General features: G+C 47.2%; 1 protein-coding gene and 1 pseudogene across 1 annotated transcript in view; one reads left to right on the top strand and one right to left on the bottom strand.

The window, feature by feature from the left end:
• Positions 1–19,833, bottom strand: part of LOC137847031 (very low-density lipoprotein receptor pseudogene) — a 456,685-nt pseudogene that overhangs the window by 274,890 nt on the left and 161,962 nt on the right.
• LOC137847012 (E3 ubiquitin-protein ligase RNF38-like) overlaps positions 1–19,833 on the top strand; it is a 174,633-nt gene that overhangs the window by 92,990 nt on the left and 61,810 nt on the right. The window contains 1 exon segment of the mRNA XM_068665216.1: positions 8,400–8,593. Within this exon segment, the coding sequence (XP_068521317.1) occupies positions 8,400–8,593 (194 nt within the window).

Here is a 19,833-nt window from a genome sequence, read left to right as displayed (position 1 = left end):
GTCCTTTAACATTGGGGTGGTCTGTGCACAGAGAAGTCATGCTGAGTGACATCCCATTGATTGAGACTCCATTACATGTTAATATATGTGTCATCCTCCTATTTTGGGGGAAAAAAGCTGGGGGATTTTTAGGCCAAACAATAGTGTTAGGTATCCCGAGACCTGGTCCTGGTTTGCAGTACTTCAGTAAAAGTTTTGCTCCAGAGTGGGTTCTCCACTGTCTGCAATTAATTCAGGAAATATCCGTCTGCTCTAGCATGGGGTCTTCCACAGGCTGCAGCGTGAATATCTGCTATGGAATGGTCTCTTCCATGGGTTGCAGGGGCATCTCTAACATCTGGAGCACTTTCTCCTTCTCCTTCTCTGACCCTGGCATTATCTTTGCTGGGATGGGGGAAAGAATCCAGGAAAAAAAAAAGAAAAAAAAAAAAGAAAAAGCTCATGGGTTGACTATAAAGACAGATTAATAGAACAGAAAAGGAAGGGATAATAATAATATATACAAAGCAAGTGATGCACAATGCAATTGCTCACCACCTGCTGACCAAAGCCCAGCCAGACCCTGACTAGTGGCTCCCCCACCCCAGTTTTATTGTTCAGTATGGCTTCATATGGTATGGAATATCGCTTAGGCCAGTTTGGGTCATCTGTCTTGTTTCTGTCCCCCAACAGCATCTTGCACACCCCCAGCCTCCTTGCTGGCAGGTTTGGTGGTTTTACTCAGCTGAGCTCCACCACAGCCACCTTTCTCCTCAAAGGGAAAGGGAGAGAAAATACGATGAAGATAAAGGGTTGAGATAAGGACAGGGAGATCACTCACCTATTATTATCATGGACAAACTAGACATAGCATAGGGAGATTAATGCAATTTATTACCTATTATTAACAAGTTAGAGAAGTGAGAAACAAATAAAACAAAACAAAAACACCTTCTCCCCATCCACCCTCTGCAGGGGGACAACCTCCTTCACTGTGGTCCTCTCCACAGGCTGCAGGGGAACTTCTGCTCTGGCACCTGGAGCACCTCCTCCCCCTCCTTCTTCACTTGGTGTCTGCAGGGCTGTTTCTCACTCTCCCAGCTGCTCTTGTGCAGTATTTTTATTCCCTTTCTTAAATCTGCTCTCACACAGACGCAAACAGCATCAGTTATTGGCTCACTGTTGAGGTCATTTAATCCATGACTTTGGGAACATAACAGTCTGTCGGGGCAGGAGAGATGGTGTGGGTGTTGGATTGTTGCTTGCTGAAACCAGTTCTGATTCCGTTGCCACTGCACTTGTCTGGGCCTATCACCACTGCATTTTGCTCTCTTCCATCAAAATTTATTCATCATTACCTGTGTGACTCTTATTGTAAGACAATATGGCATACAGCAGCCATCGTAGTGATGACACTGTCCTTTGGGACAAAGGAGCTGAGCAGAGCTGGAGACTCTTTAAGGATGTTTTCCTTAGAGCACAAGAACTCTCCATCCCCCTGTGTAAAAAAGCGGCAGGGAGGGCAGACAACCAGGATGGCTTTGCAAGGGCATGCTGGTCAAACTGAGGCGTAAGAAGGAAATGCACAGGCAGTGGAAGCAGGGACACGTGGCCTGAGGAGAGTACAGGGATGCAGTCTGGATGTGCTGGGATGGGATCAGGAAAGCTAAGGCACAGATGGAACTGAGCTTGGCAAAGGATGCAAGGAATAACAGGAAGGGATTCTATAGATACATTGCTCAGAAAGGAAAGGCCAAGAAGAGTGTACCCCCTCTGATGGATGAGAATGGAGAACTGGTAACAACAGACGTGGAAAAGGCTGAGGTACTCAACAACTCCTTTGATTCTGTCTTCATTGTCAGGCTTCCCAAGTCTTTCATTTTCCTGAACTCATAGATGGAGGCTGGGGGAGCAAAGTCCCACCCACTGTAAACAATGTTTTAATTGTTGAAGAGCAGTGCTTGCACCAAGCCAAGGATGTCTCAGCTTCTTGCTCTGTCTTGCCAATAGGCAATCTGGGTGTGCAGCAGGAGCTGGGAGGGGACAGACCCAGGACAGCTGACCCAAACTAGACAAAGGGGTATTCCATACCATCTGACGTCATGCTGAACAATATATAGGGGTGGCTAGCCTGGGGAGGGGGGCCGGACTGCTCGGAGTTAGACTGGGCATCAGTCAGCGGGTGGTGAGCAATTGCATTGTGCATCACTTCTTTGTACACATTATTAATAGTAGTACTATTATCATCATTATTGTTATTGTTATTATTGTTATTATTATTTTCCTGTCTTAATAAACTGTCTTTATCTCAACTCACGGGCTTCACTTTCCCGTTTCTCTCCCCCATTCCAGAGAGGGAGGGGGGAGGGTGTGCGAATGGCTGTGTGGTTAGCTGCGGACTGGGTTAAACCACGACAGTGTGGCATCCAAGATTGGTTTACCTCTGCGCTGCCAGTTGTTCTGCTTCCATTACCGTAACCACCCCCACAGGGCATTTGCCACCATCCAGGAATCAGTATAGAGATAGAGCACTGGCCACTTTTCTCGTTCAGCAATATCTAAAGCCAGTTGAATGGCTGTCACTTCACAGAGGACACATCAGCTTTGTTGATTGTCTCAGCTTTGGCCAGTGGTGAGGTTCCTGCCAAGCTGGATGGAACCGTCTGTATCTGGCACAGTGCAGCCCCTTACCTCTTCTCACAGAGACTACCCCTGTAGCCCCCCACTACAAAAACCTTGTTATTTTCACCTATTACATTTTCATAGCATGCTTTTATAACCTCACTGTAGCCATCATATGGGAATCTATTTATTTATAGTTAAAACTAAATAAAGCCACCAGGTTTTTTGGGGGTGGTTTTATGACAACTTATAAAATAACCTGAAGTTCAGCCCTTGACTTCTTTATTTTCAGTGTAGAAAAATATATAAAAGTCCATTTTAAAAACATAATTATATGTAGTTCAGAAAACAATTTTATCTTTTTTTTTTCTTTCTAATGGCAAACAAATTGGAATGTTGATACTATTGCTTAATGTAAAAGGCAATTAGTTCTTAGCATAGTCTCCTGTTATCTTGATATAAAAAGTTACTTGTCCCTAGCCTGAGTGTTCTGAGGCAGGCCACAAATCATTCTTGTCTAGTTTCCTAGTGATTTGTCTTTGGGAAGATTGTCTAACACATAAAAAGATGTAGTTGAGTTTAAAATCTTTGGCAATAGGAGGAAAACTGCCACCAAAACTTCAGCCCTGGATTGGGGGAGAGCAGACTTCTGACTGCGCAGGAAACTAGTTAGTGAGGTCCCCTGGAAAACTACTTTTAAAGACATTGGGGTCCATTAGTGCTGGTTGGTTTTTAAGTACCACCTCCTAGGAGTACAGGAATAGGCAATTCCAAAATGTCGGAAGTCAAGCAGTAGGGGCAGAAGGCCAGCCTGGCTGAGCAGGGATCTTCTTCAAGAGCTTAGGCAGAAAAAGAAAGTGTATGGTCACTGGAAGCAAGGTCAGGTGACATGAGAGGGCTATAGGGATGCTGCTCACCTTTGTAGGGAGAAAATTTGTGCGGCCAAGGCTCAGAGTTGAAGTTGGCCAGCAATGTAGGGGACAATAAGAAAAGCTTTTTAAAGAAAGTTAATGGGAAAAGGAGGACCAGAGGAAACATTGGTCTGATACTTGATGAGGATGGTCACCTAACAAACAGGGACATAGACAAAGCAGAGATGTTTAATGCATTTTTAGACGTTTAGATGTAGAGCTTAGGGATATGGTTTAGTGGGGACTGTTAGTGTTAGGTCAGAGGTTGGACTCGATGATCTTGAGGTCTCTTCCAACCTAGAAATTCTGTGATTCTGTGATTCTGTGATTTTTGATGTAATGCTCAGGAATCTTGGAAGAGATCATAGACTGGCCAGAAGGCAGAGATTTTGGAGTATCAACATTTTGGAGTGAGAGAGCAGTTGTGGTGGAGTTTAGATGCCCAGTAGGGTAAAACAACTACAAAAGGAAAGGATGAATATTGCTGGTCTATGGAAACGGACAGTTGAACATTGAATTTGTTGTATGAAAAAACAAATATAACTCATAGGCATGGGAGGGGTACAGAGATATTGTTCACCACTGAAGGAAGAAAATTTGTGCTGCCAAAGCTCAGAGTTGAAGCCATCCTATAATGCGGGGAACAATAAAAAGGGCTTTTTAAAGTATTTTAACAGCAAAAGGAGGACCAGAGAAAACATTGGTCTGTTATTTGATGAGGATGGTCACATCGCAAATATGGATAAAGACAAAGCTGAGATGTTTAATGCCTTCTTCGCCTCTGTTTTCAACACTGATCATGGGCTCTGGGACCCCAGCGGCCCCGAGTTGGAGGACCGTGACTGCGGGAACAATAAACTCCCAGTCAACCCCAAACTAGTGCGGGATTTGCTGCTCCACCTGGATGCATACAAGTCTATGGAGCCTGATGGGATTCATCACAGGGTACTCAGCTGGCTGATGTCATTGCAAGACCTCTCTCAAATATTTTTCCGTGGTCTTGGGACTCTCAAGAGGTCACAGCCAACTGGAAGATGACAAATGTTGTCCCAGTTTTCAAGAAGGGCAAGAAAGAAGACCCTGGTAATTACAGGCCTGTCAGTCTCACTTCAGTGCCTGGTAAAATGACAAAGATTAGCCTGTTGAGTTACTGAAAAACACTTGAAGGACAATGCAGTCACTGGTAACAGCCAACGTGGGTTCATGAGGGGAAGACCATGTTTAACAAACGTGTTTTTTTTTTTACGACAAGATCACCCATCTAGTTGACCAAGGGAAGACAGTTGATGTAATGTTTTTGGATTTCATTAAAGCTTTGGATACTGTCTCACAGTATCCTTCTGGACAAAATGACCAGAATACAGTTAGATAAAAGCATAATAAGATGGATGAACAGGTCGGCTGACAGGTCGGACCCAAAGGGTTCTTGTAAATGGAGTTACATCAGGCTGGTGGCCAGTCACTTAGTGGGGTTCCGCAGGGCTCCGTTTTAGGGCCAGTTCTCCTTAATGTTTTCATAAATGATTTGGATGTAGGACTTGAAGATTTTTTGAGCAAGTGGTTAGTCATTGGAATGGGTTGCACAGCGAACTGGTAGAGTCACCATCCCTGGGGGTATTTAAGAAAAGGTTGGATGTGGTACTTGGGAAGGGGTAATCCTGGATATATGTACAGACTGGGAAACTGTGGGACGAGAGGCTTAAAAGCCTTGTGGAAAGGGATCTGGGGTCTTTGGTCGACAGCAAGCTGAACATGAGCCAGCAGTGTGCCTTGGCAGCCAAAGGGCTAACTGTATCCTGGTATGCATCAAGCACAGTATTGTTAGCTGGACGAAGGAAGTGATTGTCCTGCTGTACCCTGAGCTGGTGCAGCCTCACCACGAGTATTCTGACCAGTTTTGGGCACCACAGTATAAGGAAAATATAAACATGTGTCCAAAGGAGGGATACAAAAATGGTGAAGAGTCTGGATGGGAAGACGCATGAGAAGCGGCTGAAGTCACTTGGTTTGTTCAGCCTGGAGAAGAGAAGACTGAGGGGAGACATTGCAGTCTACAGCTTCTTCACAAGGGAGAGTGGAGGGTTAGGCACTGATCTCTTCTCTGTGGTGAGCAGTGATAGGACCTGAGGAAACATCTTGAAGCTGCATCAAGGGAGGTTCAGGCTGGATATCAGGAAAAGGTTCTTCACCGAGAGGGTGGTCAAGCACTGTAAGAGACTCCCCAGAGAAGTGGTCATGGCACCGAGCCTGCTAGAGTTCAAGAAGCGTTTGGATAACACTCTCAAACACGCACGCCTGTAGGGCTATGATCTTATTAGCATCACAGAGATATGGTGGCATGGTTCTCACGACTGGAGTGTTGTAATGGAAAGATACAGGCTCTTCAGGAAGGACAGGCAGGGGAGACAAGGAGGGGATGTCACCTTCTATGTCAATGACCAGCTGGAGTGAAAGGAGCTCTGCCTGGGGATAGATGAGGAGCTGACAGAGTTTATGGGTTAGGATTAAAGGGAGGGGAGAGGGCAGGGACAGGTGACATAATATGGGGGGTGGGGTGGGGGTGGGGGTTGGTTCTGCTACAGGCCACCTGACCAGGAAGACCAAGCAGATGAGGCTCTCTACAGACAGATAGATGCAGCCTCACGTTCACAAGCCCTGGTCCTCAGGGGGGACTTCAACCACCCTGATATCCGTGATATCCATGGGAATGCACAGCACAGCAGGGCATAGGCAATCCAGGAGGCTCCTGGAATGCACTGATGATAATTTCCTTCTCCAAGTAAGAAAGGAGCCAATGAGGAGCAGAGCTATGCTAGACCTGGTTTTCACCAACAAGGAGGGGCTGGTGGGGAATGTGAAGCTCAAGGGTAGCCTTGGATGTAGTGACCGTGAAATGGTGGAGTTCAAGATCCTTATGGCAGCAAGGAGAGCACGCAGCAAGCTCACTACCACAGACTTCAGGAGAGCAGACTTTGTCCTCTTTAGGGATCTGCTTGGTAGAGTGCCCTGGAATAAAGCCCTGGAGGGAAGAGGAGCCCAAGAAAGCTGGCTGATATTCAAGGATCACCTCCTCCAAGCTCAGGAGCAATGCATCCCACCAAAGAGGGAGTTGGGCAAAAATGCCAGGAGGCCTGCATGGATGAACAAGGAGCTCCTGGCCAACCTCGAACACAAAAAAGAAGCTTACAGAGGGTGGAAGCAAATGTGGGTAACATGGGAGGAATACAGAGACATTGTCCGAGCAGCCAGGGATCAAGTTAGGAAAACTAATTTCCATAGGATGTGATGAGGTGAATCTGAGAGTCCTGAAGGCACTGTCTCATTAAGTTGCTAAGCCTGGACCAGGGGACAATCACAGGAAATACAGTCTGGTGACCAGCGGTAGGACCCGAGGGAATGGCATAAAGCTGCATCAGGGGAGGTTCAGGCTGGATATTAGGAAAAGGTTCTTCACCAAGAGGGTGTTTGGGCAATGGAAGAGGCTCCCCAGGGAAGTAATCACGGCACCAAGCCTGCTGGAGTTCAAGAAGCGTTTGGATAACACTCTCAAACACATAGTCTAATTTTTTGGGTGGTCCTTTGGGGACCCAGGAGTTGGACTTGATGATCCTTGTGGATCCCTTCCAACTTAGGATATTCTATGATTCTAAGATGCATATTCTGATTTAAGCTCTTTCTCATGGCTGGGGCACTTGAAATGTCTTCACATAGATGGGTTTTTCTGGTGTTTAAGGAGGCTGATCTTATGGAAGTGGGAGCCCTTCCTGAGGAATTGCCCATTTCATGGTCATGTGGACTTGATGGACTTTGGACTTGATGGTCTTGAAGGTCTTTTCCAACCTAGACTAGTCTATGTGGTTTAATGAAACTTTACACCAGAAGTCTTTGACTTCTTTGTTCTTTCAAGTTAAATTGCAGTTTATGAAGGAATTCAAAAGTGAGTGGGGGATGAGCAAATATATTTTTCATAGATTCATAGGATAATTCAGGTCTGAAGGGATCTCAGGAGTTTTCTAATCCAACCTCTTACTCAAAGCAGGGTCAACTATGATATCAGACCGTATGAGTTGACCAGACTGGATAATTGTATTCACACCAGCTTCATTTTAAGGAAACCATGATAAACAGGAATCAGTACTGGGTCTAGTCCTGTTTAACATCTTCATTAATGATCTGGATGATGGGGCAGAGTGTACCATCAACAAGTTTGCTGATGATACAAAAATGGGAGGAGTGGCTGATATGCCAGAGAGTAGTGCTGCCCTCTAGAAGGACCTTGACAGGCTGGAGAAATGGGCTTACAGGAACCTCATGATTTTCAACAAGGGGAAGTGCAAGGTCCTGCATCTGGGGAGGAACTATGTTAGCATGCACCTCGTAGGAATCGAGTGCATATGCTGAACTAGAGCTCTAGATGGCATCTATGTACTGGCAAATATGGATCCCACAGATTTGAAGTCTGCGCTTATCTTCTCCAAAAAGGTCTTTTCATCACTTATGTGTTTATATCCTATATCTGTTGGGGGAGGGAAGGGTGCCTGTGCTGGATATTATAACAAAATGTGACATACCTCCTTCTTCTGAAGTAAATGTTTACTCCTTTATCTGATATATCTTATGTTGTTATCTTAGCATTAGTATTTAAAATACCTTGATGCTGCTAAAATATGCTTTAGTAAAAATGCTCATGCGGACAAATAAGTGTTTACATTATGAAGGCAGTAGATTTTATAACTATTTATATTTTTTTAATTTTATGGTGTTTTGATCTAGTTTGTTAAGTGTGTTTCTCTAATGCTAGGTGAAGAAAATAATATTGGAGTTTCAGTATGGGAAACAAATCACTCAGCTGAGGGTTTTTCTTTTTTCTTTTTTATATTGCCACAGAGTGAAGATAGGTCGAGTCCCAAGAGACAACGCCTTTCTCATTCAGTCTTTGACTATACAGTGTCATCACCAACTGCATCACCACCAATACGACCGTGGGAGATGACATCAAATAGGCAGCCTCCTTTGTCTCGGTCCAACCAACATCACTTCTCTGGGGAACACTGCAGCACACCTGCACGAAATAGAAGGAGGTAGGCAAGCTATATAGATTAGGGACCAGTTTCTAGGGACTCTCTATTGTCAAGTCAGGGGAAGACTATTTCAGGCAACACTGAATAATATTTGTCATAAAAACAATATTTGTCATTAAACAGAAAAAATGAATGAATCATAGACTAATAGAATGGTTTGAGTTGGAAGGGACCTTAAAGATCATCTAGTTCCAACCCCCCTGCCATGGGCAGGGACACCTTCCATGAGATCAGGTTGCCCAAAGCCCCATCCAACCACGCCTTGAACACTTCCAGGGAGAGGACATCCACAACTTCTCTGGGCAACCTTTTCCAGTGCCTCACCACCCTCACAGTAAAGATTTTCTTTCTTATATTCAACCTAAACTTACCCTCTTTTAATTTAAAGCTGTTACCCCTTGTTGTGTTGCTACATTCCTTGATAAAGAGTCTCTCCCCATCTTTCCTGTAGGCCCCCTTTAGGTGCTCAAAGGCCACTATGTCTCCCTAGATCCTTCTCTTCTCTAGGCTAAACAACCCCAGCTTTCTCAGCCTTTCTTAATAGGAGAGGTGCTCCAGACCTCCGATCATCTTCATGGCTTTCCTCTGGACCCACTCTAATAGGTCCATGTCTTTCTTATGCTGTGGGCCCCAGAAATGAACACAGTACTCCAGACGGGGTCTCATGAGAGCAGAGTAGAGGGGAAGAATCACCTCCCTGGTGGCCACACTTCTTTTGATGCAGACAAGGATACAGTTGATTTTCTGGGCTTTATTTGCACATTGTCAGCTCATGTTGAGTTTCACTCATCTACTATTCACTCATCACCCAGGCTATATTCGTGTTTGGGTTTGCCCTGACACAGGTACAGGACCTTGAACTTGCCCTTGTTGAACCTCATGTTGTTTGCATGGGCCCACCTCTTGAGCCTGTCAGGGTCCCTCTGGATGGCATCCCTTCCCTTCAGCATGTCATCTGCACCACACAGCTTGCTGTTGTCGGCAAACTTGCTGAGGGTGCACTCGATCCCACTATGTCACCAACAAAGATGTTAAATAGCACTGGTCTCAATACTGACCCCTGAGGAACACCACACATTACTGATCTCCACCTGGACATTGAACCGTTGACCGCAGCACTTTGAGTGAGACCCAAAGAAACAGTACGGCTGCTGGAAGGAGGGTCAGGCGACGAGGAAGGAATATAGGGATGCTGTTCATGTTTGTAGGGAGAAAATTCGTGGCGCCAAAGCCCAACTAGAGTTGAAGCTGGCTATGTCTGTGGGAGACAATAAAAAAGGTTTTTTTAGATATGTTAACAGAAAAAGGAGGACCAAAGAAAACATAGGGCCACTACTTGACGGGGAAGGTCTCCTCACAGACAGTGACATAGGAAAAGCAGAGACATTTAATGCCTTCTTCACCTCTGTCTTCAGTGCTGATGATGGGCTTCGGGACCCAGGGTGCCCTGAGCTGGAGAACCATGACTGTGGGAAAGACAAACTCCCAACCGACATTGAACGTGTACGGGATTTACTGCTCCACCTGGATCCATACAAGTCCATGGGTCCGGATGGGATCCATCCCAGGGTGCTTAAAGAGCTGGCTGATGTCATCGCGGGACGTCTCTCAATTATTTTTCAACGATCTTGGGAACCTGGAGAGGACCATGAAGAAGGACTTGTGGGTGATAAGAAGGTTGGAGGCCATCTTGGGCACAGTGATCACAAACTAATAGATTTTTCAATACTTGGAAAAGTGGGGGCGGGGGGTGGGAGGGTAGCAGAACTGCCACCCTGGACTTATATCTATTGCACAGAGGCACTTCAGTGGCAAAGGGGAGCTCCTCCTCCAGCTCCAATCAGAGACAAGGATACACTCTCTCTTGTCCTGTGAGTCTTTCAAATGTGCTCATTCAGGGCTGCAAGCTTGTTTACCTACCCATTGCCTGGACTTAAGGCAGGGCTGTTGTTGAGGGATTTTTGAAACAAAAAGGAGGCCATGACTTGCTGCAGCTGAGCAAACCAAGCTGCCAGATCGACTATGAGAAGTTCCCATGACAGTGTTCCCACATCGCCCGACTGAGGAATTTAAAAAATATTGTTGCCATCAGCTGGCTTCAAGGACAGGATCTACGTGACTGCTAATCACAAGGGGGTTGTTTTCTTGCAGGTGGGGTTGTTTTCTTGCAGTTGTTTGTCTGAGTGCTTTTGACCAATAATCTTGTGTGAGACGCTATCCGCCCCTGTTAAGTTTGCTATAAAGGTCAGGCTATTCGGGTAATAAAGGGAGAGCATGATCTGACCATACTGGTGTCTGTCGTGTTTTTGGCCGTTCTTCCTGCAATAGGCTGTTGCTTGGACCGTGTCAATGTATAATACCATTTGTCAATCTTCTGCTCAGATTCCTGAATGCTTTGTTGTCTGGTGAGCTCCTCTTGCAACAGAGCCACCTGTTTGAAAAGCTCATCCAGCTGGGCACACCTGTACCCATGACACCCACCTCTGCCTTCAGGACCTAGGGGGACTTCCAGAGACTGGAGTTCCCTGGAACTGAGGGTCCTAGAAACTACAGGCCTGTCAGTATGTCCAATGATCGAGTTAGGAAAAGTAATGCCCAAATAAATCTGAATTTCACCAGGGACATCAAGGGCAACAAGAAGGGCTTCTATAGGTATATGTTTTATAAAAGGAAGACCATGGAAATTGTGGGCCCTCTCCAGAAGGAAATGGTTGACCTAGTGTCGCGTTAAGGGGTGTAGCTGATTAACCATTACGGGTCCGGTCGGATTCAGGGTACTGAACCAGTCGGACATTCACCAATAACACATTAACCGTCTGGGGGTCCAGTCAGACATTCACCAATAACACGTTAACCGTCTGGGGGTCCGGTCAGACATTCACCAATAACATGTTAACCATCTGGGGGTCCGGTCGGACATTCACCAATAACGCGTTAACCGTCTGGGGGTCTGGTTGGATTCAGAACACTGAATTATCACAGTCACGGTTAACTACCCTTACCCTAGTTGCACTTAATGAGAGCTATCACAATGCAATCAAGTATGGTTTATTACAGCAACAGATAATCAGGTTCTTTTGGATTGCCAGCGATAGTGACTGTCTGCAAAAGCAAGCTAGCATGCATGAAATACAGGTGTTATAGGTGCACAGCCTAGAAATAAATGCGTTAAAAGGATCAAAGACTCTATAGAGATTTATAAGCAAGTATTCAGATCTCACCCAAAGGCGTCCCAATGGGGGGGGAAGAGAGGCTCAGCCCGTCGACTGATCCCAGGGGTCAGGAGGTCCTTGGGATGGTCCTAACAATGGTATCTTCCCTGACATCCCCTCTCTCTTAGGCCAATTTATATTATTTTCTATCTTTTAGGTGGAGCTTGAGTGACTCTAGTCAAGCATATCTTAGTTATGATTGGTGAAAAGTTCTCCCGTCTCCGTTTAAAGTAATAGGTTCCGAGAAATTCAGGGCGTATGCTCAGTGAGGGGTGGTCGCACTTTGGAGGCGGGTAGCTTTTGGGATGGAGGTGTGTTTTGGTATTATAATGATATTATAATGAGCAAAAAGGACACTAGGGTATAGCATTTGTCAAAACATGACAGGTCATTGGGTCAGGGTAGCAAAAAGTGCAGCTTATCGGTCTTAGTGTGCACAAGAACAATCGAGTCCCCACCTGGTCACAGAGCCTAGCCGTGGTGTCTCCACTCCACTCTACGCTCTGTACTGTTCCTTAGGGCTAGCACACCAAGTTTCCCCAGCGCGATAGCATCTAAGGTTGGGAGCCCAGGGAACGCTCAGGTAATGCAGCTATGCCCTACCCTGAAAGCCTCTTCAATGCTGTACATTTTCCTTAAAAATGCGAATGTTAGTTTTATTTCCCTAGTTACTTTAGGCAATTACAGCACACCTAGTTACGCGGGATATGGAGATGGCCAAGGTACTCAATGACTTTTTCACCTCACTCTTCACTGGCAAGTGCTCTAGCTACACCGTCCAAGTCCCAGAAGGTAAAGGCAGGAACTGAGAGAATGAAGAAACTCCCAGTGTAAGAGAGGATCAGGTTCAGAATCATCAAGGAACCTGAGAGGATCAGGTTCAGAACCATCTAAGGAACCTGAAGGTGCACAAGTCCATAGGACCTAAAGAGATGAATCTGAGAGTCCTGAGGGAGTTGTCTCATGAAGTTTCTAAGACACTATCCACCACATCAGGTGCCCCTGGAACAGGGACACCCCACCCCTCACAGTTTTAAAAGGGAAAAAAGATGCAAGGAACTACAGGCCAGTCTGTCTCATCTCTCTGCCTGGAAAGATCATGGAGCAGATCCTCCTGGAAACTATGCACATGGAAAAAAAGCTGGTGATTGGTGAAAGACAACATGGTTTCACTAAAGGCAAAATGTGCCTGACAAATCTGGTGGCCTTCTACAATGAGATTACAGCATTGGTAGATGGGGAAGAGCAACTGATGTCATCTATCTGGCCTTGTGCATATCATTTGATACTGTTCTACATGATTTAAACAGCACTTCTTCCAAGCTCATGATCAGTGCATCCCAAAGAGTAGGAAATAAGGGAAGGGGTGGCTGGAGACCTGTGTGGATGAGCAAGGAGCTCATCAACAAGATCAAAAGGAAGAGGAAGGTCTATGAAATGTGGAAAAAGGGGCCTGTCCTCTTGGGAGGAGTATAGGTGTTAGAGGACGCACGGACGAAAGCACGACAGACACCAGTAGAGTCAGATCATGCTCCATTTTATTGCCCGAATAGCCTAACATTTATAGTGAACTTAACAGGGGCGGACAGTGTTTCACACAAGATTATTGGTCAAAAGCACTCAGACAAACAACTACAAGAAAACAACCCCACCTGCAAGAAAACAACCCCCTTGTGATTAGCAGTCACATAGACCTTGTCCTTGAAGCCAGCTACTGGTAACAATATTTTTCTGAATTCCTCAATTGGGCGATGTGGGAACACTGTCATGGGAACTTCTCATAGTTGCCCTGGTAGCTTGGTTTGCTCAGCTACAGCAAGCCATGGGATTTTTGCTGTTTCAAAAAATCCCTCAACATATAGGAGTGTTGTCAAGGCCTGCAGGGACGCGACAAGGAAGGCTAAAGCCCACCTGGAGGTGAAGCTTGCAAAAGAGATAAAGGATAATAAGAAGTTTTTGGGTTTGTTTTTGTTTTTTAAAGTATGTAAACAGTAAAAGAAAGACTAGAGATAATGTGGGTTCCCTGATGAACAAGGGGGGTGTCCTGGTAATGGGGGACACTGAGAAGGCGGAGATATTGAATGCCTTCTTTGCTTTGGTCTTTGCTTCAAAGAGCCCCCCCCCCCCCAGGACTCCTGGACCCTGGACGGAGGAGAAAAAAATCTGGGAAGTGGAGATCTACCCACCTGGTTGATGAGGGAATGGTTCGGGAGCATCTGAGTGGGCTCAACGCACACAAATCCATGGGTCCCGATGGGATGCATCCACGTGTGCTGAGGGAATTAGCTGAGGTGATCGCCAAACCGCTCTCTATCATCTTTGAAAGGTCCTGGAGAACGGGTGAGGTGCCTGAAGATTGGAGGATAGCCAATGTCACTCCGGTCTTCAAGAAAGGCAGGAAGGAGGATCCAGGAAACTACAGGCCAGTCAGTCTCACCTCTGTCCCCAGAAAGGTATTGGAGCAGCTTGTTCTGGATGCCATCTCCAAGCAATTGGAAGAGAAGAAGGTTATGAGGAGTAGTCAGCATGGATTCACCAAGGGGAAGTCGTGCTCAACCAAACTCGTTGCCTTCTATGATGGCATCACCAGCTGGGTAGATGGGGGAAGAGCGGTGGATGTCATCTACCTTGACTTTAGCAAGGCTTTCGATACTGTCTCCCATGACATCCTGATAGCAAAGCTGAGAAAGTGTGGGATAGAGGAGTGGACAGTAAGGTGGGTTGAGAACTGGCTGACTGGCCGAGCTCAGAGGGTGGTGATCGGTGGAGCAGAGTCTGGCTGGAGGCCTGTGACTAGCGGTGTTCCCCAGGGGTCGGTGCTGGGTCCGGTCTTGTTCAACATCTTCATCAATGACCTTGATGAGGGAATAGTGTCCACCCTCAGCAAGTACGCCGATGACACAAAGCCAGAAGGCTGTGCTGCCATTCAGCGAGACCTGTACCTGCTGGAGAGATGGGCAGGAAGAAACCAAATGAGGTTTAATAAGATCCAGTGTAGAGTCCTGCAGCTGGGAAGGAACAACTGTATGTATCAGTACAGGCTGGGGGATGACCTGCTGGAGAGGAGCTCTGCGGCGAAGGACCTGGGGGTCCTGGTGGACGACAGGTTAACCATGAGCCAGCAGTGCACCCTCGTGGCCAAGAGGGCCAATGGGATCCTGGCATGCATTAAAAGGAGCATGGCCTTCTATGATGGCATCACCAGCTGGGTAGATGGGGGAAGAGCGGTGGATGTCATCTACCTTGACTTTAGCAAGGCTTTGATACTGTCTGCCATGACATCCTTATAGCAAAGCTGAGAAAGTGGGGGATAGAGGAGTGGATGGCAAGGTGGGCTGAGAAATCCAGTTGGAGGCAGGTCACTAGTGGTGTTCCCCAGGGCTCGGTGCTGGGGCCAGTCCTCTTTAATATCTTTATCAATTATCTGGATGAGGGCATCGAATGCACCCTCAGTAAGTTCGCAGATGACACCAAGTTAGGTGCGTGTGTCGGTCTGCTCGAGGGTAGGAAGGCTCTGCAGGAGGTTCTGGATATGCTGGACCTATGGGCTGAGGACAACTGTATGAAGTTCAACAAGGCCAAGTGCTGGGTCCTGCATCTGGGGCGCAATAACCCCAGGCAGAGCTACAGGCTGGGAGAGGAGTGGTTAGAAAGCTGCCTGGCGGAGAAGGACCTGGGAGTGATGGTTGCTAGTCGGCTGAATATGAGCCAGCAGTGTGCTCAGGTGGCCAAGAAGGCCAACGGCATCCTGGTATGTATAAGAAGCAGTGTGGCCAGCAGGTCTAGGGAAGTGATTGTCCCCCTGTACTTGGCTCTGGTGAGGCCGCACCTCGAGTACTGTGTTCAGTTTTGGGCCCCTCGCTACAGGAAGGACATGGAGGTGCTTGAGCGAGTCCAGAGAAGGGTGACAAACCTGGTGATGGGTCTGGAGAACAAGTCCTACGAGGAGCGGCTGAGGGAGCTGGGCTTGTTCAGCCTGGAGAAAAGGAGGCTCAGGGGCGACCTTTCTGCTCTCTATAGGTACTTTAAAGAAGGCTGTAGCGAGGTGGGGGTTGTTCTATTCTCCCACATGCCTGGTGACAGGATGAGGGGGAATGGGCTAAAGTTGCGCCAGGGGAGGTTAGGTTGGATATTAGGAAGAACTTCTTTACCGAAATGGTTGTTAGGCATTGGAATGGGCTGCTCAGGGAAGTGGTTGAGTCACCATCCCTGGAAGTCTTTAAAAGACATTTAGATGTAGACCTTAGCGATATGGTTTAGTGGAGGACTTGTTAGTGTTAGGTTAGAGGTTTTACTCGATGTTCTTGATGTCTCTTCCAACCCAGACAATTCTGTGATTCTGTGATTCTGTGAGAACTGGCTGACTGGCCGAGCTCAGAGGGTGGTGATCAGCGGAGCAGAGTCTGGCTGGAGGCCTGTGACTAGCGGTGTTCCCCAGGGGTCCGTGTTGGGTCCAGTCTTGTTCAACATCTTCATCAATGACCTTGATGAGGGAATAGTGTCTGCCCTCAGCAAGTATGTCAATGACACAAAGCTGGGAGGAGTGGCTGACACACCAGAAGGCTGTGCTGCCATTCAGCGAGACCTGGACCGGCTGGAGAGATGGGCAGGAAGAAACCCAATGAGATTTAATAAGAACAAATGTAGAGTCCTGCACCTGGGAAGGAACAACTGTATGTATCAGTACAGGCTGGGGGACGACCTGCTGGAGAGGAGCTCTGAGGAGAAGGACCTGGGGGTCCTGGTGGATGACAGGTTGACCATGAGCCAGCAGTGTGCCCTGGTGGCTAAGAGGGCTAATGGGATCCTGGCGTGCATTAAAAGGAGCGTGGCCAGCAGGTCAAGGGAGGTGATCCTCCCCCTCTACTCTGCCCTTGTCAGGCCTCACCTGGAGTGCTGTGTCCAGTTCTTGGCTCCCCGGTACAAGAAAGACAGGGATCTCCTGGAAAGAGTCCAGTGGAAGGCCACAAAGATGATACAGGGCCTGGAGCATCTTCCTTATGAAGAAAGGCTGAGAGACCTGGGCCTGTTCAGCCTGGAGAAGAGAAGACTTAGAGGGGATCTCCTCAGGGTATATAAATATCTGAGGGGTGGGGGACAGAAGGATGTAGCCAACCTCTTCTCAGTGGTTTATGGGGATAGGACAAGGGGCAATGGCTGCAAGTTAGAGCACAGGAAGTTCCGCACTGACATGCGAAAGAACTTCTTCACGGTGAGGGTGACAGAGTACTGGAACAGACTGCCCAGGGAGGTTGTGGAGTCTCCTTTTCTGGAGATATTCAAGGCCTGTCTGGACGCCTACCTGGGCAACCTGCTCTAGGGAACCTGCTTTGGCAGGGGGGTTGGACCCAATGATCTTTCGAGGTCCCTTCCAACCCCTACAGTTCTGTGATTCTGTGATTCTGTGATATGTTTATTATTTGATAAGACAATAGTTAAGATGTACATAGTTAAGATAGCTAAATTTAACTACTCAATAGAAACTGATCATACATATGCTAGAGTTGCCTTGTAAGACCAGGAGCCAGCTAGATTATGACAATTTACAGAATGGTTTGGGGAGTCTCATATGAACCATTACAAGAACCCTTGCAACTGAGACTCCTGTCACTATCCAGGCAGAAACTGGACATCCTATTTGAGAGATTCCCTGAATTAGCATTACCCTATGCAGAAGATGGCAATAAATCAATTTATTTAAGTAACACAGTGTGAATATGCAACAGCATCCAGTGACTGTACAACTGAATCCTGACCACACAATCTTCAACTCTTTTATCTCTTTTAACTCTTTTCTCTCCCACATTTCCACAATCTGTTCCACACTTCTAAAGTATCACCTAGAAATGACTTTTAACCCTGTTGAGTGTCCAAGAAGGACAGAAAAGGCTACCTATCGTCCATTACAGAAGGCAAAGGTATAACATATCTAAGTTTCCTTGAAAGGGAGGTCAAGGGAGGTGATCCTCCCCCTCTAGTCTCCCTTGGCCAACCTCTTTTCAGTGGTTTGTGGGGACAGGACAAAAAGATCACATCATCTGGTTTCCCTTGATCGACTAGACGGCTGATCTTGTCATAAAAGGAAATCAAATTTGTTAGGCAGGACCTACCTACCCCTCGTGAACCCATGTTGGCTGGGACCAATGACTGCATTGTCCCCCAGGTGTGCTTCAATAACTTCAATGATCATCTTCTCCTTAATTTTACCAGGCACTGACATGAGATTGACAGGCCTGTAATTGCTAGGGTCTTCTTTCTTACCCTTCTTGAAAATTGGCACAATATTTGCCAGCTTCCAGTCTACTGGGACCTCTCCAGGTTCCCAAGATCATTGAAAAATAATTGAGAGAGGCCCCGTGTAAAGTACAATAAGGTGTCCCCTGAGCCTTCTTTTCTCCAAGCTAAATAACCTCAGCTTCCTCAGCTGCTCCTCATAAGACTTGTTCTCTCGATCCTTCACCAGCTTCATTGCCCTTCTTTGGGCATGCTCCAGCACCTCGATGTCCTTCTTGTAGTGAGGGGCCTAAAGCCAAACACAGTATTTGAGGTGCAGCCTCACCAGAGCCGAGTACAGAGGGACAATCACTTCCCTAGTCCTGCTAGCCACATGCTATTCCTGATACAAGCCAGGATGCTATTGGCCTTCTTGGCCACCTGAGCACACTGCTGGCTCATATTCAGCTGGCTATCGACTAATACCCCCAGGTCCCTTTCTGCCCGGCCATCTTTCCAGCCACTCTTCCCTCAGCCTGTAACGTTGCATGGGATTGTTGTGACCAAAGTGCAGGACTCTGCACTTAGCCTTGTTGAACTTCATACAGTTGGCCTCAGCCCATCGGTCCAGCCTATCCATATCCCTCTGTAGAGCCTTCCTACCCCCAAGCAGATCAACACTACCACCCAACTTGATGTCGTCTGCAAACTTACTGAGGGCGCACTCGGTCCCCTCATTCAGATAAAGATATTGAAGAGAACTGGCTCCAGTACTGAGCCCTGGGAGACACCACTAGGCACCGGCCTCCATCTGGATTTAACTCCATTCGCCACGAGTCTTTGGGCCCGGCCACTGAGACAGTTTCTCCAGTAGAATGCTGTGGGAAATGGTGTCAAGAACCTTACTGAAGTCTAGGTAGATCACATCCACAGCCTTTCCCTTGTCCACTGAGCGCGTCACCTTGACGTAGAAGGAGATCAGGTTCGTCAAGCAGGACCTGCCTTTGATAAACCCATGCTGACTGGGTCTGATCACATGATTGTCCTGTCTGGGCCTGATCACCTGGTTGTCCTGTAAGTGCTGTGTGATGGCACTCAAGATAATCTGTTCCATGAGCTTCCCCAGCACCGAGATCAGACTGACAGGCCTGTAGTTTCTCGGATCCTCCTTCCAGCCCTTTTTGTAGATGGGTGTTAAATTTTCTAGCCGTCAGTCGACTGGGACCTCCCCTGATAGCCAGGACTGCTGATAAATGATGGAAATCGGCTTGGCAAGCACTTCTGCCAGATCCCTGAGTATCCTCAGGTGGATCCCATCTGGCCCCATAGACTTGTATACATCTAAGTGGAGTAGCAGGTCGCAAAACATTTCCTCATGGATTATGAGGGCTTCATTCTACTCCTCCTGAGTGGCCCGCCCCTTCTTCCAAAGATCATAAACCGTCTTGTTCTTCCTGAGCTCTAGCCACAGCTCTCTGTTCAGCCAGGTCGGTCTTCCTCTGTACTGACTCATCTTTCGGCATATGGGGATGGCCTGCTCAGGTGTCTTTAGGATTTCTTTCTTGTAGAGTATCCAGCCTTCCTGGACTCCTTTGCCCTTCAGGACTGCCTCCCAAGGGACTCCACCAACCAGTTTCCTTAACAGGCCAAAGTCTGCCCTCCAGAAGTCCAGGGTGGCAGTTCTGCTACCCCCCCCCCCCCCCCCCCCCCGCCTCCACTTTTCCAAGAATTGAAAAATCTATTAGTTCGTGATCACTGTGCCCGAGATGGCCTCCAACCTTCTTATCACCCACAAGTCCTTCTCCATTTATGAGC

The sequence above is a fragment of the Anas acuta genome, chromosome W (assembly GCF_963932015.1).
Source record: "Anas acuta chromosome W, bAnaAcu1.1, whole genome shotgun sequence".
Classification (NCBI taxonomy): Eukaryota; Metazoa; Chordata; class Aves; order Anseriformes; family Anatidae; genus Anas; species Anas acuta.
The sequence above is the reverse complement of the archived record's forward strand: the minus strand, read 5'-3'. Positions and strand labels throughout refer to the sequence as shown.